This window comes from Berghia stephanieae, chromosome 4 (genome assembly GCF_034508935.2).
Source record: "Berghia stephanieae isolate SIO BIC M18660-M18661 chromosome 4, UCSD_Bste_1.3, whole genome shotgun sequence".
In the NCBI taxonomy this organism is placed as follows: domain Eukaryota; kingdom Metazoa; phylum Mollusca; class Gastropoda; order Nudibranchia; family Aeolidiidae; genus Berghia; species Berghia stephanieae.
The window spans coordinates 27,104,738-27,130,595 of record NC_088363.1 but is presented as its reverse complement, the minus strand read 5'-3'; the positions used below and the strand labels follow the sequence as shown (position 1 = coordinate 27,130,595).

The window sequence follows — 25,858 nt, the reverse complement described above, 5'->3', positions numbered from 1 at the left end:
CCCTACCAGCGTACTAATTTTCTCAACACAGAGTTGTCTAATCTTCATCATTTTCTTCACTCTTCACCTTTCCTATCCGTGGTTGGTGAGTGTATGCATGGCTTTTTATTGATAAATTATAAAGCGTTTCAAAAGTTTCACAAGATTCTAATTCTTTTTTATTTGTTTCAGATTAAACTTTCAGCCACAGTGGGTACGCTAAGAGCGAGATCAAATTACCAGGACTGACCTTAACGGACACAGTACTTGTAAGTAATTCATATTTTTTCCATATTGTGCTTCGTTGACTTATACTGAACTATAGACGATGAGAATGTGCCTACGTGGACACGCAATTTTATGAACATGTAACCGTATTCAGTCACCCCCTTTTCAATTTTGTTGCCAATGAATCATTAAATCTTTGATCTTCTACATCCATGCGAAACTATCAGCTCAAGTATTGGAATTTAGCAATAAAACGTTTCTCAAGACTAAAAATATTGACTTCTCCACTTGTCTTGTATTCAATTCATTATATTCACAACACTACATCTACTACACGTCACACACACACACACACACACACACACACACACACACATTTCGATACTAATACTAATAGTAATAGACAAAGTTATAGTTATAGGGTATACGACTTAATACTCATGCTTTGACTTTGATCAAGTTATTTTACTTACTAAACTACAGCTTATATACTTATACTTTTGCAACTTTGATGATAAACGAAAACGGATTTGGGTTAGGATGGTGAAATTGCGAAGTCTGTCTGCTGTTAATAATTAATAATGTTAATCTGAGTGGAGTGGAAGTGTTGTGTAGGCGTAGGCTAGATACTAGATTGTGATGTTTTTGTTTTTTTCCTCAAATTGTCATGACCGTTCTTATCCAATTTTCAATCCCAAAGCCAAAGTGCATGAAGCCTATCTGTTACAAAATCTCATGACCTGCTTCAGTCTTATTACTTTTGTTCCTTTAAGAATTTCTTTCAATTCATTTTATATGGAAGAAATATAGAACATTTTCACACCAGTGCACCTGTCATGTTACCCTAATAATAACCTGATGAAAATATTCCTTGTCTACATCTACTTTACATCTAATGTCTAATAACTAAAACACACCATAACCACCTAGTGGACCATTTCTGTTTATAGGCAATATTACTCATCTGAGACTTGATTTAATACGAATAACCTCCTTAGAGTCATTGACCAAGGTTCAGGTTCTTTGCAGAGTCAATTAGATCAATCTCCTCCTTCTTGGATATGATAAACCATGTTATCCTAATTAAAAGTCCAGAAATTCCTTTTGGAATACTACATAAGCACTCAATTGATTTTGGTTTATGAAAACGAATGTAATATCAACCATGTATATCAAAAGTTTGATTTCAGATATAACGAACCTCAGGGATCAGCCCAGAGCTTGACATTGTCCTCTTTCAAAATCATTTTATTCTTTTGGCCAGTCTTTTAATGGTGACGATACTGTGTCGCACAATAATAAAACCGGTATATTGATGTCTTGAATATATTCCCAGTCCCGATTGTGTATGTTTGCTAGGTTTAGACCTATCATTTGAAATTCACTGCTCAAAACAAAGACTGGTGGAATTGGAATCTCTGATACATTTTGAATAGCAGCTTAAGCCATTCTTCTTTACAATATTGCCCCCACTCCACTCCGATCACTCCAATATTTGATGTTTCATTTAATTATTTTTATTTTATTTATTTTTAGAGTTTACATTTATATAGTTTGTTATCTTGGAATATTAATGTCTCACATGATTATTATTCACTCAACCTGATAAGTGTTAGAGCCCAATCTTATGGACACTGCATGTCTTGCTGGATGTTCTCATTAATAATATTATTGCTGTTTTTATTTTATTATGATTAAATTGTCGTACAAATTTTGTTTCTGCAGTTGTGCTGTTCGACTTGGCAAGTCTACGACGAACCTGTAACTTCATACCATGGCAAGCAATATGGATATGGATGCTCCTGTAGAGCTTCAAGCATTTGAACCTGAACCTCCTACTTATGACAATGCTTTTCCAGCATTGTCCATGAACAGCCCAGCTGAACAACCTAGTTTTGCTGCTGTTGGATGGCAACCTAAGTTTCAAACCAGGCAATCTAAGTGTACTCAAGTGAGAAGATTTATTGATAAGTTGTTTTACATTGTCTTACTAGCACTTTTTTTTTCTTTTTTTTTGTTTTTTTTTTTTTGTTTTTTTTTTTTTTGGTTAAGATTGAATGTCTTTTATATAACTTGACTAAGAAATTATTTTTCAGATATATTAATCTGCAGCTTAATCCTGATATGGCCTGATCCTGATTGAAAAAAAAATCTGTAGTAGATTTCATTGAAATGATATATTTCAGTTTGGTCAAAACCCCTTGGAATATTTAAATTTTTCATTGCTTACATCACAAGATGTTTTGGTAGTTTAAAGAATGATGAGATCAATCACAGTGATGATAATCCTCCATGGAATTTCGGGATTTTCTCAGAAATTTTCCGCTGATTTTGGCCGTGTCAAACATTTTCCTCTGATAAAACCTCAGGTCAAGTGGTGGCTCCGTGAAAAAATCATCATCATATCTTGGCCTATTTTGACACCTGTGCTCAGTTGGATGAATTTTGGTGACACTCAGTCTGGACAAACTGGTGCCAGATGTCAAAATTGAAACAAGACAATTGATGGTCGAAAAGGAAGGGGGAGGGGGTAAATGAGTCTAGATTTTATTTGTAATTAGATCAAGAGTAGTAATACAGTTATCAGTCCATTTAAAAAGACAATTATTATAACTTCCCCCTAATTAAAATCTCTCTTTCTCACTCTCCCTCTCTTTACAATTATAAGGGGTGCTCAACTTAGTTTACCCTTTTTCTTTTTATCTTTGTTTTTACGATGTTTAACAATTTTCATTTATCAAAGATACTTGAGTCTTTTTTTGTAATATCCGTAACCACTGGGCTACAGTAACATTCAGGCCTTTTGACCAAAAGTTAAATAAAAAATGTTTGATTAAAAGGTGTTTTAAAAAAAAAAATCTTTTTAAGGAAAGGACTATTCATTAAAAATTTACATAAAGTAAGTTATATCTGTACAATTAAGAATTGATGTACTCTAGAAGTAGTAATATACAAAAACTATGATATTTTATGTGATGATTTTGATTGAGTTTGACCAATGGACCGTTGCATTTTCTGTAACCATTATGTAGTTGTTTTAAGTTATGAAGTTTTGAAATATTGAATTTGAGTTGTTTGATTGTATATTTTATCAGGTTTTCAGTGTACCGCTGGAGGAACGGAAATTCAAAAGTGCTCATGAAACACAGTTTGGTGAAGAGCAAAACCAAATGAAGATTTGCAAGGAAATCATGCAGAAAACAGGTATTGTAATCGAGAAAACTTTCTTTGTCTTTTTCTTGTTTTTTTTTTTTTTTTAGTTGTAACTCTTAAGTACCTCTTAAATGGTGGCAATGTTGTGCTATTTTTAGTAACTTTAGCTCATTTGAGGGCTTTTTTGTAATGTTATGATAACAGTTATAATAAAATATCAACAGGTCAATTTCTACCCTCTGCAGGGACTTTTCACCTTCTGTCTCTTTTCATTTTATCTTTTGAGGGTAGTTCAGTTAATGATATTTTGTATGTGTTGCAGGAGTATCCATTGAAATTAGTCTTGCTAAGGACCAGAGTATGACGGTTGTGATCAATGGAAGGTCTGACGCTGTGATGAAGGCACGTCGTGAAGTTGTTGCCAAGCTGCAGACTCAGGTGAGTAATTTAATTTCATTGTGTCTTTTTAAAACCCTTTTGAATTGACATAGGCTTATTTTTATGCCTTGAATTTGTTTTAATCATGTTCTGTATATACTAATTTTGTGTCGCCTGACAAGTTGAAAATTTAACAACCCTATGTAATGGCGGTTATGTATATCAGTAGTATTGAAATTATTTTTTTTTGGCTTAAATTTAAAACCAGTTTACTTTCACAAGAGTTCAATCTGCATTTAAAAATCCTATAAAAATGCACTTTAGCCATTTATCATTGTTTGTAGTTTTTTATATTTTTGAGTGATCTGAAATGTTTAATAGTTTGGTCTTCCTTTCTGTTGACCTTTACAAAACAACGTAATAAATAGATGACTTGTATGAAATGTAGATGCATTATACAGATTTGACTTCATTTTTCTATGTTTTAATTTTTCCAACTCATTGAGTATATAGATGAGGATGTGGTTGCAACTGGCTAAATGAGTCATTATCTGATCTTTAACTTTGCCGTGTAAAAACTGAATCCAGCATTAATGGAATAAGGATGGAATTAGGAGCTGTTGGGATTAACATGGTTTCTTATTTTTCACTACCAGGCCTGTGATGTTCTTATCATCCCCAAAGAGTACCACCGTTTTATTTTGGGAAAAAGTGGTAAAAAGTTGCAGGACATTGAGCTAGCAACTTCGACTAAGATTTACCTCCCCCGACCTGATGAAAAGACGAATCCTAATGAGGTGCGGATTTTTGGTTCCAGAGAAGGAATTGCAAAAGCAAGGCATGAAATTGAGGCCATTCATGAGGAACAGGTAATTATTCATTTTTCAAATTATTGTTGAAGAGGAGTCATCATATATCACATTAGTAGGTTTAAGCTATTTTTGTCTTTGTTATCAACTTAGGATTCTCTTTAGGTGTTTTTTTTTTCGTCTGTCTTTCATTTTACCTTACACTTGTTATATACATTTACATCCAGAATTTGATGTTTTTCTTCATAAATTTCCCTATTCAGATGTTTTAAAGAAAATATTTTGCGGCGGCAAGTCTGTGATTATTGAAAACACAAAATTGATATCCAGGTAAATTTTAAAATTTCAACTATATTCCAGGCCAAACTGGCATTTGAACGTTTGCCCATCCCTAAGATCTACCACCCATTTGTATGTGGGCCCAACAAAGCCAATATTCAACGATTGACTGATGAGACCGGTGCCAAGATCAGTGTCCCGCCACATACTGATGAAATTGTTGTGTCAGGAGAAAAAGATGGTGTTTTGAAGTGCAAACTAACTATGATGGCCATTTATGAAGAAAAGGTGGGTGCATTTTCAAGAACTGCTGCCAAGTGTGTGAGAATAAGATAATTCATTGTATTGCTAGAACTATTCCCTCATGCATTTTTTGGAAATTGACTTTAGCTAACAATGCTTCAACTTGATATATTGAAAACACAAATATATTCCCTATTTTTTTCAATCCTTTGAAATTTAAGTCAACGTTTTCATCTAAAGATTTGCTTTTTACAAAAAATTTTAACTTCTCAATGTTCAATAGAAACGCAAGTGTCAAACAGTGTCGGTGGAGGTAAGCAAAACTCAACACAAGTATGTGGTTGGCCCTCGATACATCAATATCCAGGAGATTCTGGCTAAGACTGGTGTGTCTGTTGAGGTACCTGATCTTAATTCCCCATCTGAAACAATCACACTGCGAGGAGAGCAAGATAAGCTCGGCCCAGCTCTCACTGAGGTGTATGCCAAGGTAGGTGAATTTATGGCTTTCCCTTTTTTTCAAGCTTGAATCCCAGATTGTGCTTTCATATTTTCTTAGAAACCAATCTTCCATGAGTTCATTATTTAAAGATAAATATATTTTTCCCTCATGTGCTTGAAGGTCCATTAACTATATTTTTGTTTATTACTTTTAAAAGAGATTATTGTTGCTATTCAGTTACTCAACTGAATAAAAATAGAACAAATATTGTAAATATGACTAATAACAATAGTTTTGACTTAAACCACTGAAGTGTTCTTGTCTTAGGAATCTAACCTTTTCTTTAAGGACTAAGCACAATTGTATTATTTTTTCCCAAAATCATAAGTTTTGTCTCAGAGATAACTTTAACTCTAAGATTCATTGTTATTATTTTATAATTATTATTTGCATTCCATTTGATTCATTTGTGCATAATTTGAATTCTCTGACAGGCAAATAGTGTGGTGTTTGCTGATGTTACTGCACCAGCTTGGTTACACCGATTCATCATTGGCCAAAAAGGAGCCAATATCAAGAAGATCACAGACCAGTTCCCAACAGTAAGTTCTAGAAAGTTTTAATTTTACACCCAAGATATAAAAAGATATTCGATTCAATTTCAATTGCTATCACGAATTGGAGGAGTAGAAACAGGTTTTTCCTTTTTAAAAATGTTCTCATGACTCTTGTTTCGTTTGCCTGGTTGAATCCTCAAATTACTGGGTGGGGTTCCCGGCTTCCCATAGTAGGCAGGGAGCTACTGTCTTCTTCAGTCTTCTATCCCCCTGTATCTGTTTTCTAATGCTATCTGTCTTTGTCTTGGGGTGAGATTACTTAGTTTTGTCCTGACCCTAGCCGGAGTCCTTGGCTGGAAGGGAAACAGTCAAATGTATAGTTAGTTTTGGGAAATATTTTTTTCCTTGTAAATCATCTCTGTTATGTACTGTTGTTTTTTTATTTTTAACATATGACTTGTAAACATTTGAGTGTATTCCTGTTAGTGGGATCTTGTGATGGTGTCTGGGTTAAACATTCAGGTAATCTCAAACTAAGTTCACTGATAGTGTGCTCTTGGAATCTACATCTGTTCCCGATTTGAGTACCATTATAAAAGAAATTCACCATTTAATTTATGATTTAACAATATAAAAATTAAGGGGTAAATAGACCAATTGGCCTTTAAAGACCCTGTAAAAAAATCTATCGACATATGAACAAATATGAATTGAAAGCATAATGTTGAATGAGAAAGAGATGCATGAAATTATATGATTAGAAATGGAGAAAAATCTTTTTAAAAAAAGAAAAGATTTCTTCGATCATGATAACCCACATAGGCATATTAACCATCATAACATATAATCTTTAGCTATCAAAATCATATTTTAAAGAGTAGTTCCCTATCTATGGCATTTTTTAAAGCATTTATAGTTCCCACATTTTTAGTATTGTAATTTGGACTATTCCATGTTTTTATTGTCCTTGAAATGAATGAATGCTGGCGAATGGATATATTGCATCTGATGATAATTATTTTAAAATCATCACCTCGAGTGAATAAGTAAAAGAAACTTTGTAATCAATATTATCGATACCATGAACTAGTTTATACAACTGGATAAGGTCCCTTCGTTTTCTTCTATACTTTTTAAAGTTGGAAGTTCCAAAACCATTAACTGGTAGTACAGATCTGCTATTTCAGTGAGCAATCTTGTTGTGCATCTTTAGACATTTTCTAAAATTACTGTCTTTTAAATAAAGGGTTCCATATATGCAATTTGCATACTCTAAGAGAGTTCTGATGACTGATTTATATAAAGTCACAAACATTTTCGTATCCATATGAACAAAACTTCTTAACATGAGTCCAATGATTTTGTAGTTTTATTGATAACACTATGGATGGTAGCATCATAAGTTAGATAAGAATAAAAAATTACTCCCAAATCAAATCTTTCTGTGTGTCAGTGACAGATAAAAAGATAAAATCTTTGTTCCAGTTTCCTCAACAAGATAGGTATATTCATTGGATTGTTTCTACCAAAATACAAAACTTTACATTTTTCAATGTTAGAATTTAATTTCCATTTCTTACTCCTTTGAAAAATTGCGAGTATATATCATTCTGTATAATAATACGTTTAATGAAGAATATAGTTTATCCATTGTTATTTCCCATTTACATCCGCAGAATTACAGATTTTATTGCCTTTCACAATAATCACAAATGGGGAGATATGTTTAGTAGGAGACTTAAAAATGATGTGTCTTTACCAATATCATGCTCTCAAGAGAAGATTAAACAAGAATTAATTTTTTTTTAATGTTCACCCACTGATTTCCTGTTTTGAATTATTTTCAGTTACACATCGAGTTCACTGAGGGTCAGGACAAGATTACTGTAGAGGGACCACCAGAGGAAGTGAACAAGGCTGTGGATAAACTAAATGTTACTGTTAAGGATTTGGTGAGTGATTATATGCAACTTACTTGTTTCTCAGTTTGATTATTACTCTAATTCAAATTCAAATGATGATATTGTCAACGTTACTTTTGCATCAATGAATGATTTGGAAATGTGTGACTGGTAATTCAGAGATCTGAGGTTTAATTGTGAAGGATTGAATTATTATTTTTTCGATATATTTTTCTTTATATTTTTCTCTTTGCTTTGTCTGGCATTGTATTTTATACCTTATCAGCCAACTCTGGTGTCTTTAACCTAGTCTTTACATATTCAATGCTCACAGTGCAGAAAATAGTTTACAGCAGGACAGAGTCTTTGTGAATTATTTAAGAATTGAATAGTCCTAACCATTCGGTAACTTTTCTTATGTAGGTAATGTTAGTTTGTCGTAGGTCCGATTTCAACACCCAGTCGAGGAAGGCTAATTTTCTTGGGTCAGAATCAATTTTTCTTGTATTCTTCTTTTTGTTTTGGCTTGACTCTTTATTGAACAGTGATGATACTTTTCCGCGGATCCGCGGAAATCCGCGGTTTTCTTTCCTTTCCTCGGTTTTCCCCTCAGATCCTTAGATGTTGGTAGTGTAGAGAACAATCTGGAATTGAAGGACATTTTCATTGGCAAAGTCACTTCAGACACTCTCAAAAGTTATGAGAAGAGAAATGAATTCTTCATTACAGTCTCGAGGGCATACAGGCATTGTGCTAAACATCTGCTTGTAACATTGCCTCTAAACAATCCACTGATAGTCAGTCTTTCAGCCTTAGATCCAGAGGCTCCCTGTCATAGTGTCATTGGCAAAGCCTTAAACACTCTAGCTAGTCATTTTGGGCATTATTTATCTCAAACGGAAATGGAACTTGTTTTGGTGGAAATAAAAAATTTTGTCATAACCAAGAAGGACTTTAATGGGGAAAGGGTTGATTTGTGGTGGAATAGAAATAGTGACTTTCCTATTCTTCAAAAGCTGGCTAGGGCTTGCTTATCCATATTTCATGGCCCACAGGTAGAGGGTTCCTTTTCTAAAATGAAGGGTATTCTTAAAGGCAAGTGTGGCAACATGAATATTTCAACATTCTCTGCCATACAGATGGTGAAGTATTCTTTGAAAGCAAGAAATGCCACTGCCCTGGAATGCTTCAAAAGAAAAGACATAGATCACAGTGAAATTGATCCTGTCCTGATAAGTTGCATTAAAAAATCTCGCAGCAAGTATCATGCTGAGTTGCAAAAACAGAAAGAGGAAAAGGAAAGAAAAAGACATGTTTGATCAAGCAGTTGTAAAGGCGGAAACAAAAAAGCAAGCAAAGGCAGTCCGGGAGAAGGCAATCAAAACAGCCTATAAGCTTCATATAAAGAAGCACTCCAAACAGGTTGGGCCCCCACCTAGAAAGAGGCCCAAAACACACTAGTACTCTTCAAGTACTCAAAAGAAGTCATCCTGCCTACTTTCCTGTGGTGCAAGAATGTTCTAGGTGAGTTTTCCGTTTTTCCGAGACTTTTCCTCCTTTATGACTTTTTGTGAGTATCATCACTGATTGAAGGTACTTTTTTAATATATATTTATTATGTAATGGTGTCTTTAAATGTGCTTTCATGATTTCTTTTAAACTTCATTATTTTCTCAGATGGAAAGAATGGACTTTGCGGAAATTGATATTGACCAGAGATTCCACAAGCACATCATTGGAAAGGCAGGGTCCAACAGTGAGTACTTTTCATAAAACATTTTAATGTTATGGATGATGTGCTGTTATTCAACCTGATGACTGAAAGCACTTTTCAATTTTCCCAAAAGGAAAAAAAATGCTTTGTATATATGTGTATGTGTATATTAAAAAAATTTTTTTTTTTTTCTTTTGGTCATTGGCACCCGCGGTGCACTCAAGCATATTCTAATCATGTTGATGATCATGCTTTTGCTTTTTTAAAGCAAACTTAATTTTCCATAAATTGGTTTTTCCAGTCTTACTTGCCGATTAACAATTGGGAAATGATGAAGAAATCAAACTTAGCACATTCAGCTCATCCTATCTTTTTCAAATTGTTCTTTGACCAGTGTCTGATCCATTTTCTTCCCCTTTTTATTCCTCAGTCAGCCGCATCAAGCAGGAGACTGGTGTTGCTATCCGTATTCCTTCAGACAATGACAGCAGCAATGTGATCAGGATTGAGGGAGATCCCAAAGGTGTCAAAATTGCGAAAGAGCAACTGTTGGAAATGGCCATGAGAATGGTATGGCTTGTTGCATTCTGTGACTAAGCTTTTGATGTTTGTAGTCTTGTCTGGTCTGTGATTTGATGTAATTGGGGTACAGCTCATTTAGGCAGTGGAGGTTAATCTTTAGGTATATTATACTTAGCCCACTCTAAAAACAAAATCAAAACTGGTTCTGAAATAACCTAAAGCTATAGCGGCCACCATTAAAACTTGCATGTTTGTATTTTGATAGCTTTATCATACAATAGAAGTGGAGCATTGATTTTGTAATAGATGAACAAAACTTTGTGAAGTCGAAAACAATGTCATGGTTAGGATTATTTTCATGTAAATTTTTTTATTTATGTACCGATATGACTTTTCTATTTTAGGAAAATGAAAAATCAAAGGATGTGATTATCGAGCAACGATTCCATCGACAAATTATTGGAGCCAAAGGAGAGAACATTCGTGAAATTCGTGACAAATTCAACCAAGTCCAAATCACTTTTCCTGATCCTGGGAAAAAGACAGATGCTGTTACGTTGAGAGGTCCTAAGAATGATGTGGATAGAGCATACAAGCATTTGTCTTCTCTTGCAAAAGAATTGGTAATCATAGTTTATGTCTCTGTCCCTTTTTGTTTTGTTTGTTCTTATTGCAGGCTTGCCAACCAGTATGACATTGTTTATTTTGATAAACAATTTTGTCCAAAATATGTAAATACAGGTTTGAGAAATTTTATAAGTAGTGATCTCATCCGGTCTTCTTGTGTTATGACACATAAAAGGACTGAGGATTGATTGATATACTTTTGATAACAAAACATGTCTGAAATTGTTAATTGGTATTCATCTCCAGCTCTTTGCTCATCTGATCCATCTCCAGCTCTTTGCTCATCTGATCCATGTCTTAAGTCAAGACATTTATCCGTAAATAAACAATGACTTCATGCCTATTGGGATAAAAAACGAATTTTTTTCATCTAAAATATGCTTTATTTTGGGTCAGAATTTGAAAAATAAATTTCGTGATGGTTGTTGTTTGGAAAGTCATTTTTGTTATTTTTTTCTTATATAAATTTTACAGTTAAAAATGTATGAAAGGGAATGGACAAAATTAATTGCTGCTTCAGTCTGTTTAAAAAAAAGATTTGGGGGGGGGGGGATGTTTTTTTTTTTTCTTTGAATTCTTTAAATCTTTTATTTTCTGCATGATTTGTGTATTTTCCAATAATTATATTTTCCATGATCATTCCAAACACTTCAGATTGAAAACAACTTCCAAGCACAAGTGAAAATCTTCAAGGATTTCCACAAGAATATCATTGGGAAAGGTGGAAGCACTATCAGAAAGGTAGGACTGAAAATTATATTCTTTTTGGAAGTAACGTAGGAGTCAAATGTTGGGCAGTGTTTGAATGATTCTCTGTTGGTTTGCTTGCTTGTTCTCTTTCTTTATTTCATTATTTATATTTTTTTTTCTTATTTTGTCATGATATCAAATTTATTTTTTAATTAATGTGTGTTTTATATTTTTTAAAATTTGAAAACTCTTAGTGTATGCATAAAAGGTTATTTAAGACAAGTTAGGACATTTAAGATATAGTGGTCATGACAAAAATATTCTGTTTCTTCACCAGAATTTCGATTCAAGGTCTAATGTCATTGACTCACCCACTTTTTGTGCTTGATTGCACATTGGATTACTTAACTTATCAATAAGTTTATTTTAATCCAAAAGATGCGTGTCTTAAGTGAGTGACCAAGATGGATTGCACTGAGTCTGTTCGACATTGGTCATTACTATTTTCATTTGGTTTGGAATTTTATTTTATTTATTATTTATTTTATTTTTTATTGTCAGATTCGTGAAGAAACTGACACCAAGATTGATCTCCCTAGTGAAAACAGTGACAGTGATGTCATTACCATCACTGGCAAGAAAGCTAATGTGGAAAAGGCACAAAGGAAGATTGAGGATATCCAAAAGGAACTTGTAAGAAAAATTTTACTTGCGTTATAGACAAATGGTATTAAGAGAGAGTATGTTTGACTGAATGTCATTTCATTGTTAGAGAATGCTCGAAATCATGTCAAGTTAAATAATTCACAGTTCCAACTTTTAAAACAAATGTGTCATGTTTTGTTTTAAATGGTGGAATACATGTGTGAAGCTCTTTTATGATGTGATTTTAAGCATTCTTTCTGGTGATTAACATTTGAAATCTTATTCTTTCACATTATTTATTTATTTCTGGTGGGGTTCCTAGCCTCCCATTGTGGGCAGGGTGGCACTTACTGTTTCTTCTATCCCCTTAAATCTGTTTTCCAATTTGCTTTCTGTCTTTGTCTTGGAATGAGATTACTTGGTTTTGCCCTGGCCTTTGCCGTGGTTCTTGGCTGGGAGGGATACAGTCAAATGCATAATTATTGTCTTGGGAGATATTTTTTTCCTTGTAAATCATCTCTCTTATATGTACTGTTATATTTATTATTTTGAACGTATAATGTAAGCATTTGAGTGTGTTCCTCTTAGTGGGATATTGTGCTGGTGCCTGGGTGAGACATTTAGGTGATCTCAAACTTAAGTACATTGATGGTGTGCTCTTGGAATCTACATCTTTTCCCTATTTGAACCACACCCCTTTGTCTTACTTTTTCCTCAAGTCCTTTTAATTGTACATCTAGAATCTTTTCACTATCCAATTTTCTTCCTTTTTACTGGCGCTGATATGACCTAAATGTGTTGCAAGCGCCATAAAACCCTTAAAAGGAAACATTTATTTGTCAAATATGACTTACGGGAATTTATTTTTTTTCCTCCTCATTTAGGGTAACATAAAGGAGTTGTCGATCAACATTCCACAAAATCTTCACAATTCCCTGATTGGCTCCAAGGGTCGCTTCATCAGAGCCATCTCCGATGAGTGTGGTGGTGTGCTCATCCGATTTCCCCAGGAAGGTTCCAAGAGTGACAAGGTCACTATCCGTGGACCAAGTGGGGATGTGGAAAATGCCAAACAACAGCTGTTGGAATTGGCCAATGAGAGGGTAAGTTGTCGGATTTTATAGTTTTTAACAAGTCAAGGGATCTGTTAGCTGTGCTTTAGAATATAACCTGCTACAATTGAGTCAATTCTAGCATTTATTTACAAATGACCTTTCTGACACTTTTTTATTTTTTTCATTTTTTAAACGGATGCATAAATTTGTGTCCATTCCATGTTCCATGCATAAATATTTTGTTGCTTTTATATTTTTATTAAAATCATATATGCAGTAATAGCACAAATTGTTTTTGCTTATTTGTACCGTTTCTCTGATCCTTTCCCCTTTGTTTTTTTATTGCTATTTTTCTTTTCTTGTATTGATTATTACGTTTGCCTTCAACAGAAAGAATCCAGTTTTACTGCTGAAATTAAGGCCAACCCACAGTATCACAAATTCCTTATTGGAAAGGGAGGCTCTAATATCAGGAAGGTAAGTACAGTTTGCTTCTTGTCATACTCAGTGCTTTTTAATTATTTTACATTAGGTTATGACCCAAAACCTGTGCTCATATTGCAAAGTGTTGACATTTTCGTCATTGGATACTTAGATAAATGATCAATAAGCTTTCCAGTTTTATTAATGGACAGATTTGGATGATTTATGTCTCGTTTATAAAAACAATCTTCAATTTGTTCTTTTTTTTTCTTTTTTTTTAAATTAATACAATGCCAATGTAGTGTTCTTTATGATATTTGTACATGTTAAGACATAATTTACATTGGGTGATTTGGAAAACAATTTTGCAAGTTTTTTTTTGTTGTAATACATGACTCAATACCCATTTCTTCCAACACATACATAACTTTATTCCCCATTCCATTAATCCATTCAAGGATAATACTCCAATTATGGGCGGTGTCCTTTGACCTCCCATGGTGGGCAGGAGGTCACACTGTCTTCTATCCCCTTATATCTGTTCTCCAATTTGCTTTCTGTCTTTGTCATGGAATGGGATTACTTTGTTTTGTCCCAGTACTGGCTGGAGTCCTTGACTGGGAGGGAGGGAGTCAGTCAGATGTATAGTTATAGTTTTGGGAGATGATATTTTTTTCATTGTAAATCATTTCTCTGTTATGTATTCTGTAAATATTTGAGTGTGTTCCTCTTAGTGGGATCCTCTGCTGGTTTTTTGATGAGACTTTAAGGTGATCTCAAACTAAGCACATTGATGGTACGCTCTTGGAATCTATATCTGTTCCGTATTTGAACCAATTCCCCTTTTCTTACTTTTTCTTGGGTTCTTTGATGAAAACAATCTGAATAATTTTATATTAAAGTATGTAATAATGATGAAATCAACAGAGTTCTGATATAATACACTACCCTTATTGTGATTCATCAGGGGCAGTCTTTTCTAGCTAAATTGTCACTTAGGGTTGCTGTCTTGTATTGTTTTTTGTTGATGTTCCATTGCATTTACCAATTTTCTTATAGGGTGTTCCATTGCATTTACCAATTTTCTTATAGGTGCGTGAAAAAACTGGTGCAAGGATTATCTTCCCAGGTCCGGAGGACAAAGATCAAACAACAATTAGTATCATTGGAAAGGAGGAGGGTGTGAAAGTGGCCAAGGCAGAACTTGAGGAGCTCGTCAAGAGCTTGGTGAGTTATACTTTTTCTTTTCTAACGTAATCAAGGTGGTGTTTTCTCTGATGAAATTAGATTGGGGGGGGGGGGGGGGGGGGGGGCTTTGGCATCCTCATTATTTCTTTTATATTACTGTCTTAGACATGTAAATAATCCCTCTGTGTAATTTTGTTCTGGAAATTAGATATAAACAATCTCTGTGTAGTTGTCCTTTGAGTCTTTTGCCAGACTTTCATCTAGCTTCTTCCAATTCAATCCATAATTATCACAACACCACAGTTGAAGGTAAATGCAACATTTTATAGATAAGAGTGGTCTGATTTTTACTGTTCTAGAGAAAGATATATGTTTTGTAAGTTTTTCTTTCGGATTATCTATTTCAGAATCTCCTTTTTGTCCATTTTTTAATCGTTTATTCTTATGTTGCTCTCTCCTTTCCACCAGTGATATCCATCCATTTTGTTTCATCTGATATTTCATAATGCTTATATATCCTATATTTGTCATGGGCATTTTTATTCTTCTTCTTGAAGGATAATGTTGTGGAGGGGGAGATGGACGTTGATCCCAAGCACCATCGTCACTTTGTAGCTCGCCGGGGTGAGGTCCTTCGCCAGATTGGAGATGATTATGGTGGAGTGACTGTCAGCTTCCCAAGAAGCGGAGTCAACAGTAGTCGTGTTGTCATCAAGGGGGCCAAGGACTGTGTTGAAGGTGCCAAGAAGAAGATCCAAGAAATTGTTGCTGATCTGGTGGGTATTATTACAAATATGTTTGCACTTATAAAGTGAAAACTAGTTTGAAATTGTCCTTTGATTAGCACTTTAATCGTCCCAGTAATTATGAGAATGCTGCTTGATTCTCATGCCAGCCTAAACCTTTTTGTTTGCAACTGAGCTTTAATATAGTCATCCTTTTTCACAATTGACCTCGACTAGGTCTTTGTTCCTGTGACCTCCCATAGTGGGCAGGGAGGTACTTACTGTGTCTTCTATTCCCCTACATCTGGTTTCGAACATGCTTTCTGTCTTTGCTAGGGAATGAGATTACTTGGTTTTGCCCTGGTCCTGGCTGAGAGGGAAACAGTCAAATATATAGTTAGTTTTGGGAGATGATATTTATTTCCTTGTAAATCATTTCTCTGTTATGCATTGTATTATGTTTTCTTTTTATTATAAATGATTTGTAGAACTTTTGAGTGTATTCCTCTTAGTGGAGATCCTGTGCTTGTGTCTGGATGACACTTTTAGGTGATCTCAAACTAAGTACATTGAGATAGTGTGCTCTTGGAATCTACATCTGTTTCCTATTTGAACCAATTCCCCTTTGTCTTACTTTTTCTTGGGTTCTTTGAACTTTTTACTGTCCCATTTTCTTCCTTTTTTACTGGCGCTGATATGACCTTAATGTGTTGCAAGTGCCGTAAAACCTTAAAAACAAAACAAACAAGCACTAGGTCTTTTCTAAAGCATTTTAAGGGGATAAGACAGATTCGTTTTTTAAAGTCAAATCAATTTTTATTGACATATATTTTATATTTGACTTACTTGACTTAGATGCCTTTCGCGTCTCGACCGAAAGATCGGGTCGCCTTGGCTGTTTCCAGTATTTCCTGTGTGAGGTGTCTCCAATATTGCCGGTCCTCTGCTAGGGTTCTCAGATTTTCAAGGTCCCCTGCCGTTATGAGACTAATGCTTTGTCCAAGTGTTGTGAGGTTTTTGTTTAGGATCACAGGGAGTGTTGTGATCGGTCTTCCTCTGAAAAGGTTCCCGTGTTTTTGGAAGTATCCCGACATGGCTTGGTTAGCTGGTATGTTTTTGTCCCTGCGTAGTATGTGACCGAAAAGTTGCCATCGTTGTTGTAAAATGTCAAGGGAGATTGGTCTTTCTTTTGTGATCTTATAGAGTGATTCATTTGAGATCTTTTTTGGGTATTTGATGTCCAGTACCCTTCTTAGCTGTGTGCGATGGAAGGCATCCAGATGTTTTATATTTAGCTCAGGTAATCTCTTTCTTTCTATCATATGAATATAAGGCAGTATAGCCTATAATTTAGAGAACATAATATTTTCGATTTAATCTTTTTTGCATTATGAAAAACCTTAAAAGGGTTGTTATTTTACGAACTTATAGCATACTTTGGCGTTTTGCTTTAAAATGTGTGAGGGAAGAAGTGTCTCTGAATTGAATTTTTGGCTCCAGTCGAGTTTCATATGTTTAGGTTTTGTTTTTGTTTATTTATTCACCTAACAGGACGCTCAAGTGACAGTGGAATGTGTAATTCCTCAAGCAGACCATCGCACTGTTATGGGCACAGGAGGCAGCAATGTCAGGGAGATTACTAAACAGTATGAGGTTGGAATCAAATTCCCAGACAAGCCCATCACCAATGGAAGTAAGTAAATCTCTCAATAAGATATGAAGTGAGTAGAAAAGTGCCAGAAGACAATAGAGAATAATAATTTTTCGCGGCGGTGGTGGGGTTTGAACCTGCGACCTTATTGGTACGACAACTCCGCCTGGCAGGTGAGAGCGTGGCTCTACCGTGTGAGCTATCCACGAACACAAAAAATATTCGTTTCAAACCCAAGTCATTTCTAGATCCCTCTCTCACCCACTTCTTGAGACCGCCGATTCGTTCGCACACCACCATCGCGAAGTAATTTTGACCAGCAGTTAAGCTTAATAGCCAATATTCTCAACACAAACATATAACATAGAAACGATTGAGACATTGAGTATGCTCCGGTGTATGGGGTGAATTTTTAATTCAGAAAAGTTAGTGGAGCAGGCACTTATGTTGGTAACAACAAGATATGAAGTGAGTAGAAAAGTGCCAGAAGACAATAGAGAATAATAATTTTTCGCGGCGGTGGTGGGGTTTGAACCTGCGACCTTATTGGTACGACAACTCCGCCTGGCAGGTGAGAGCGTGGCTCTACCGTGTGAGCTATCCACGAACAAAAAAAAATATTCGTTTCAAACCCAAGTCATTTCTAGATCCCTCTCTCACCCACTTCTTGAGACCGCCGATTCGTTCGCACATCACCATCGCGAAGTAATTTTGACCAGCAGTTAAGCTTAATAGCCAATATTCTCAACACAAACATATAACATAGAAACGATTGAGACATTGAGTATGCTCCGGTGTATGGGGTGAATTTTTAATTCAGAAAAGTGAGTGGAGCAGGCACTTATGTTGGTAACAACAAGATATGAAGTGAGTAGAAAAGTGCCAGAAGACAATAGAGAATAATAATTTTTCGCGGCGGTGGTGGGGTTTGAACCTGCGACCTTATTGGTACGACAACTCTGCCTGGCAGGTGAGAGCGTGGCTCTACCGTGTGAGCTATCCACGAACACAAAAAATATTCGTTTCAAACCCAAGTCATTTCTAGATCCCTCTCTCACCCACTTCTTGAGACCGCCGAAATCTCTCAATGTAACATAGTGCAGGGCTGATATATTAACATCACCTAGTCAATTGCGCTGTGTTGGTATATGGGAAGTATAAGAAATAAAGGGAATCCCACGACGTATAAGATTGAAGAAGAAATAGATGATGATACTCTTTACTCTTTATGTCAGGAATCATCTTGTAGGCTCAATCTTTAGCTTGGGTGATCGACATTAAATAAATAAGACTTCAGCTTCAGGATGTTGCAGAAATGCTTCACAGGGTCTTGATTACATCTTTGTGTAGATTCTGTCGGAGAGACAATTTCTTAATCTTAATTTTTCTTGTAATGTCTTCAATAGAGATTTCCTGCTGATTTCAAAGAAAAAATTACTGCTGTCACATTGCTGTATATTAGAAAAGAATTGAAACAAGTTTCCCGGTTCTTTAAATTGGCTGGAACAAGCAGTGATTGGAAAGGTGATATCAGTTTCCTCACTGCTGATTATTATTTGCCAACTTATGCGTCTTCCGGACAATATTTAAGATGTAATGAGGACACATAAAAAGCTGTCATGAAGAGCCATAGAGCATTAAAAACTAAAATTGTCATAGCACTCTTTTGGTATTTGGTAGTCAGTTGCATTATACTTTTTGTTAGGAACAGAAAGAACTCCCTTTTCTCTGTCTTAGCTCTCCTTGAGTATCTTGCTATTTTTCTTAACATATCAGAAATCAGTCTTATTATACCATTATAAAGGAAATTGAATGACTTATTAAATACTCTCTATAAATTAAATTATTCGGGTTTTTTTTTAGAACAAAAGTAAACGAGGTTGTAATATAATGAGCAGTAATAGATTTTTTAAAGTCACACCGACCTTTCATTACTGGTTCCATCCATTTGGCCAACAATGCATGACCTGTATGCTTGGATTGTTTTATTTGTAAGACTATCTGTCTGTTGCAGTTGCAGTGGCGATGGTTCAAACGCTATTGGATTGCATCTTTGGATGTGGGAATTAATGGTTTATGGTTTGAATCCTTATAATTGGGTAAGGAAGGGTGTTCGATACTTAAGTGGCAAGTTTAAATTTCACTAAGAGAGCTATTAGTGTTAAGGCTCATTGATGCTCTAATATCATTGCTGTTACTGCTCTAAAGAGAGAGCAAATTTACAGTATTAAACAGAGCTGCCAACCTCAACATGAGGCATCGTGTAAGATACCCAATGCTCTCTTGCCAATTTGTAAAGGGTTATATTTAAATTATCATCTTTTTTGTCTTTTGCACCCAGATGCCAATGAAGAGCTTGTCAATGGAGATGCCAATTCCGATGAAGGCAGTCATGGACCAAAGAAATCTGATGTCATCATCATCACTGGAAAACCAGAAAATTGTGAAAATGCTAAGCAGGCCCTGTTGGTAAGATGTGATTTTTTACTGCATGAGCGATAAAAAGTGTATTTTGTATTCAACTGACACTTAGTAGCATATTTGTCAATGTAGTGTATCCCATAGCATTTTCTCAATTACAGCTTGAACTTTGTAATGTAAATCATTGATGAATCTGTGAGTTGCAAAGATGTCCAGTTTTTGGAATTTGTAAGACACAGAATATAGTCATGTTTTATTTTTATGTCCAAAAGGAATATAAAGTAACTCTATTTTTCCCTGTAGGAATTGGTTCCCATAACTGAGGAGATAGGCATTCCGTTCGACTTCCACAAATTTATCATTGGTGCTCGTGGAAAGGATGTGCGTCGTCTGATGCAGGACTTTGATGTGAACATCTCCATCCCATCAGCTGATGATTGCAGTGACATTGTCAAAGTGAGGGGCCCACCTGCCAATGTGGCCCGTGCCAGGGATGCTCTGATGGAGCGGGTGGATGAATTACGATCTCAGGCAGAAGATAGGGTAAGCAATTATAGTACATTGTTTTAAACTTCTTCATTCACTCCATATTCATTATTGCAGTAGGCATTCAGAGCAAGGACGAGGAGCCGTTCTTTTTTTTTTAATTTTAAAATCAATGCAAGCATCCATTCATTCCATTACTTTTGCCTTGTCCGTTCCTTTCCAAGTTGTTCTGGGTCTTCCTCATTCAGTTCACCTCTGGCATCCAATGTAGGCAGTCTTCTTAAGATAACTTTCTTTCTCAATATCCTTCTCCGTCTCTATTTTATGTCACCATTTGTATTTGGCAAGGAGATTCTCAAACAGAATGGAATATATACATGCTCATATCTCCCAACATATTGCTCATTGACAGAACACAACTTCCTAATTTACAAGTTTTGTCTTGATGTTAAATTGTTTTGATTACTGAACATTTTGAAGTTTACTTGAGATAGTTCTTGTTTTATTCAGGCATCTGTCTATAACACCACCTGGATACATAATTTCATTTGTGGTTGATGAGGATTTGAACGGGATTTAGAACCATCGTTGTCACAATTTAAATTTTTTTAAGTCATCTTTAAACTGAAGTATTTCTGTCACATGCTAAGGTAGCATATAGGGTGTTAGAATTATCAATTCCTTTAATGACAAAAAGAGTCGATCTTATTTCTCTTCAATCATTTATCAGAATTTGTTTCATTGCTCAACTATAGGCAATAATGATAATGGTTTCTGACATCACACAACCCTGTCAGACAAGTCTTTATTGAATGATCTCCCACTTAATTGAATTAAGCTTTTTATCAGTATCAGCTCAATATGAAGGGCATGTTTTTACCTCTGATCATAGAATGTTTTTTCTTCTGAAAGCGGATGAAGGATTTCTTTACATTTTCCTTTTTTTTTTTTTAGATCAATTTAGATAAGTTCACTTCTCTATAAATATGAATTTTATTAGTTTGCATTTCCCAAGTCGTAGTTTTAGCCTTTCATTTCTTTGACAGCTGTAATATTCCTGTTTTGCTTTGTTCTATAAAACTTTTAATAGTCTATCTACATTGTGAAACTATAATTACCTTGATGGGAATAAGCACTTATTTACATTATTATTACTCTACATACTGCTCAAGGCTTTGATCTTTATCATTGCTTGATGGTAGAGTTCATAACCGAAATTCATACATCTGATAAAATTTTAACTTCTGAAATTCTTCACCCACACATCTGGTCATTCTGGGTGGTGTTCATGACCTCCCATAGTGGGCAGGGAGGTACATACTGTGTCTTCTGTTTTCCAACTTGCTTTCTGTCTTTGTCTTGGAATGAGATTTCTTGGTGTTGTCCTGACCCTGGCTGGGAGGGAAACAGTCAAATGTATAGTTAGTTTTAGGAGATTATATTTACACTGATAGTGTGCTCCTAGAGTCTACATCTGTTTCCTATTTGAACCAATTCCCTTTGTCTTGCTTTTTCTTGGGTGCTTTACTTGTAATTCTAGAACTTTTTACTATCCCCTTTTCTTCCTTTTTACTGGCGCTGATATGACCTAAATGTGTTGCAAGCGCTGTAAAACCCTTTAAAACAAAACAAACACCTGGTCATTATTAAATCTCTGAAATTCGGCTCATGCACTTTTCCAAATCTTTTTGTTAGGTATTCTTACAAGTTTTCTCATGTTGAGGTTGGCGGCTCTGTTTAATACTGTAAATTTGCTCTATCTGTAGGAACTAAAGAGCTTCCAGCTGACAGTTGATGTGGATGAGAAGTACCATCCCAAGATCATTGGACGTAAAGGCAGGGAAATCACTCTCCTGCGAAAGAAGTATGATGTCAACATCCAGTTTCCTGACAGAGGTAGTGAGAACCAAAGTACCATCACAATCACTGGTTACGAGAAGGATGCCACTGCCGCTAGGGATGCTATTGCCAAGATGGTTGAGGAATATGTACGTTTTATTAGATGATTTATTTTGATTTGTTAAATGCCTACTCTTATTTTAAAAGGTTTTTTGTCCTTGAATTGTCTTTAACTTATGAGCTTATATTAATTTTCATTGAGGTAGCAATGTCTTATTCTGAAAAGATTTGAATGTTTACCGCATACTATAAGTTCTATTATTTTTATTTTTAAATTTGGTCTTAAGATATATGTCCTCATTGTTTGGAGTGGAGTGTGTGTAAGTTTGAAAGAAATTCTTAAATCTTTCCATTTTAGGAGAACATGTATGTTGTGGATGTTACCATTGACCACAGAGTCCATCCTCGAATTATTGGAAGTCGTGGCAGAGGAATAAACCGTCTGATGGAACAGTTTTCTGTGGACCTTCGTTTTCCTAGATCAACTGATCCCGACCCTGACATTGTTGTCATTTCTGGAGCAGAGGACAATGTGGAAGATTGTAGGGATGAATTGCTCAACATGGAAGAGGAATTTGTGAGTTGCAAATAAAATTCATGTTAACGCCAATCCAGACTGGCTAGGGGGGGTGTTGAATTTTACCAAATTGTTAATTTTTAAACTTGATAAAATCGTTTAAAGCGAAGTAACTATCTTAAGATAATTCTTGGATGGCTAGACTATCTTATATTTAGAGCAAATGTGCATTTTCGTTTGAAAGTTTGCATCATTTGCTCCACCATACGACTTATTGATCAGTGTTGCTGCAAACTCCCCTTCAAAGGAGAACAGCACCATCCTTAACCGCTTGACTGCTGAGTTGAAAGTTTGCATCATTTGCTCCACCATACGACTTATTGATCAGTGTTGCTGCAAACTCCCCTTCAAAGGAGAACAGCACCATCCTTAACCGCTTGACTGCTGAGTTACAATTTTGAAGTGTATCGGAACCAGGGACTTAAAATTATACAAAGTTTGGATAACACATACACTTTTTTCTTTCACTCCATCTCCAAAGCTATCAATCAGATGCCTTAAACCTAAACTTATTTGGAAAAGTTTAATTTTAAGAATTATTGAATAGAATTGGCGAAATCTTGGATTATGGATGTTTTGTATGCATGAAGTACTGGGAAGCCATATAAGTCACTTCATTTCAATAATTTAAAAAAATTAATTTGACTTCAGAAAAGCCAAAGTGGCACATCTCACGTTACCAGTTTGTGAGAAAATCGCCAAAGTTCCTTAAAAGTTAAAAGAAATTATTTATAACAGTTGATTCTTTTAAATTAGTATGGTTATGATTTCTCAAAAGAAATTTCCTCCTGATGTGCATCATCTTATTGGCTAATTTCATCTTCAAAACCGCTCATTTTGCTAAAAATTCATTTCAAATCTCCATTGGAATAGTCAAACCAGCCATTTTGTAAATGAATAAGAGTTGCCAGTTGTTTTAAGTGTAAATCATTTTCACACAATGGATAATGCTGTGCATTATTATTATTATTGTTATTATTATTATTAACTCCAGGTTCTTGGATATCTTTTCATTCCTCAATCATCTTGTATGGTGTCTTTATGCTGAATATCCATTAAAAAAATGTCAATCTCTTTTCTTTCTATTATTTGACAGTTGCAAGATGTGGAACACCAAGATTACATGAACAGCCTCCAGAGACCTAGAAGACACGATGACGGTCGCTCTAAGGGACCCCAACCCGGATTTGTGGTCAAAGATGCTCCTTGGGACAGAGCACCGGATACACAAAGTCGGGAAGAGTTCCCTTCCTTTGGAACTGTTGTCAATCCACAGGGACGCTCTTGGGGACCCCTAAGGAAGTGAAAAGCTATGCCTACGCACTTTGGAATTTGGATTGATGAATCGAGAAATGCTATCTTGGATACATTTCCTGTCTCAATTTTTCACCTTTTTAAATGCATTTGGTAAACAGGAGGTAATGAAATTGCTTTCTTTCATTTTTTAAAAAATAAGGGTCTGAAAAAAACAGAGTGGCTGAGAAATTCAATGTGATTTAACATCAGGAGTGATAAATTGAGATGAGGTTAGCGTTCCAGTTAGTTGATCTCAGCTCTGCATTTAGTATGACATTTTTTTTTTTCTCCTTTTCCTTTGCGTTATTTTCATAATTATTTTTTATCATTTATTTTTTTACTATGTATTTTTATTTCTTTTGAAAGAACAACTTTTAAAATATGATGAACTTTACTATTCTTATTCCCTTTTTTCCCTCGGTACTTATTCAGTGTTCAAATTTAACTTTTATGAATGACTTTTTTAGAAATTGATTTTCACTTTGAGATGGAAAGTGATTTCTGAGAAATCTTGCTTTTATGTCATATTCTGACAGTCTGTCCTTTTTTTTTAAAAATCATGATTATAATTTTGTTTTGCTTTTTTAGTTTTTAATCGTGTTGAATTATGTATGCTTATTTATTGTGATATTTAAAAGGCTTTACTTCATAGTTGAGTTCTTTTTGTTAGTTAATTTCTTTAAATCTTAGTCACAAAGAACATAAGGTGTATCCCCAGTTGTTTTAAGGCTTGATGTAATTGTTAAAGAATCTATAGCTCTTCTCCTGGCCTTCATTTGTATTGTTTTAAATATTATTTTATTTTATTATTTTGGGCATAGCATGTATTTCGTTTTATTCCTATGGGAAAGACTGATTTTGGGAGCCGTGCAAAAATGATCAAATGTCATATCAATAAAAACCAACATTATGTCCTAGTCTTTGAGCATAGTCGTCCCATTGTAAGTCAAAGATTTAAGTATTTTAGTCTCATGTTGTTTGAATTCAACCAGTTATGTTTAGGGTGGCCGTTTACAAGTAGTCGGATGAGTTTTACTACAGATGTTAGTAAAAGCAATAATTTGATTGATATTAGGTCGTAACTGTCTGTTTTAGGGATATTTTTTTCTTTCCTCAATACACACATCTGTAGATTTTACAGTTACAATTAAATCAACTATTATTTAGTTGGGGATTTTTGTTGTTGTTGTCGTTTTGTGGTTTGTTTGTTTTTTGTTCCAAAATTAGTTGTGATAAAGTTAGTGTATTATAGATGTTTAATGTTATGCATTTCAGTCAAGTCACCATGCCGATTAAAATTACATGTCCTCACAATTTTTAAAAATGTCAAGCTGCATTTGTCATGGCTAATTTCCCCCTGTTGGTGACAAAATTGCCATCATTTGAAACCGTGTTGATAAACATTAACTTATGATTATATTGACATGAAACCTTTGAATGTACCCTGTACGCTTTCATTTTGATTGATGTGAATCTTTAAAAAGTTCATGAAAAAACTTGTTCTTGACTGATTATTGTGATTTGATTTTTTAAGAAGTGTTGGCCAGTGTGCATTGAATGAACCCCCTCCCTATTTTTTTGGTTTTTTAGTTTTATTTATTATAACAATAATGCTAAACAACCATGTGTGAGCTCTGTGCGTTGTGGTGATGGGTACTCATATTGACAAACAGAATATTGAAACCCTAGTTGTAACGTGTACAAACAAGTGAAGCCGTCGTGATAAATTTAATGTCTGTAATATAAGATGTTTATGTAAATATACATGTTATTATATCATTTTGTGAAATATTAAGTAGATATGAATGTTTTGGAATGAAGGGATTGATGGATGACAAGACGACACAAATTTTGATTATATGAATATAGATATTATATATAAAGATTAAAATGAAGATTTTATGAATGGATTTTGTCATTCTATGGCAGAAACAGACAAATAAATAAATAAAAAATATATACAAACCCCA

At 34.8% G+C, this 25,858-nt stretch overlaps 1 protein-coding gene across 2 annotated transcripts; it reads left to right on the top strand.

Moving 5' to 3' along the window:
* LOC144970345 (vigilin-like) lies at window positions 1-25,858 on the top strand. Of its 2 annotated transcripts, none has more exons than XM_078909885.1 (25): window positions 1-91; window positions 172-248; window positions 1,933-2,158; window positions 3,303-3,411; window positions 3,683-3,798; window positions 4,395-4,607; window positions 4,908-5,114; window positions 5,353-5,559; window positions 6,006-6,113; window positions 7,916-8,020; window positions 9,647-9,725; window positions 10,114-10,253; window positions 10,610-10,828; window positions 11,487-11,573; window positions 12,084-12,215; window positions 13,052-13,270; window positions 13,613-13,699; window positions 14,738-14,872; window positions 15,391-15,609; window positions 17,110-17,251; window positions 19,551-19,678; window positions 19,934-20,173; window positions 21,883-22,104; window positions 22,374-22,592; window positions 23,689-25,858. In XM_078909885.1, exons 3-25 carry the CDS (start codon window positions 1,982-1,984, stop codon window positions 23,896-23,898), a joined length of 3,720 nt encoding a protein of 1,239 aa, XP_078766011.1. In that variant the 5' UTR covers window positions 1-91; window positions 172-248; window positions 1,933-1,981; the 3' UTR covers window positions 23,899-25,858. The 2 variants fall into 2 exon arrangements, with proteins under 2 accessions (XP_078766011.1, XP_078766010.1); XM_078909884.1 differs by having other exon boundaries at window positions 16-85.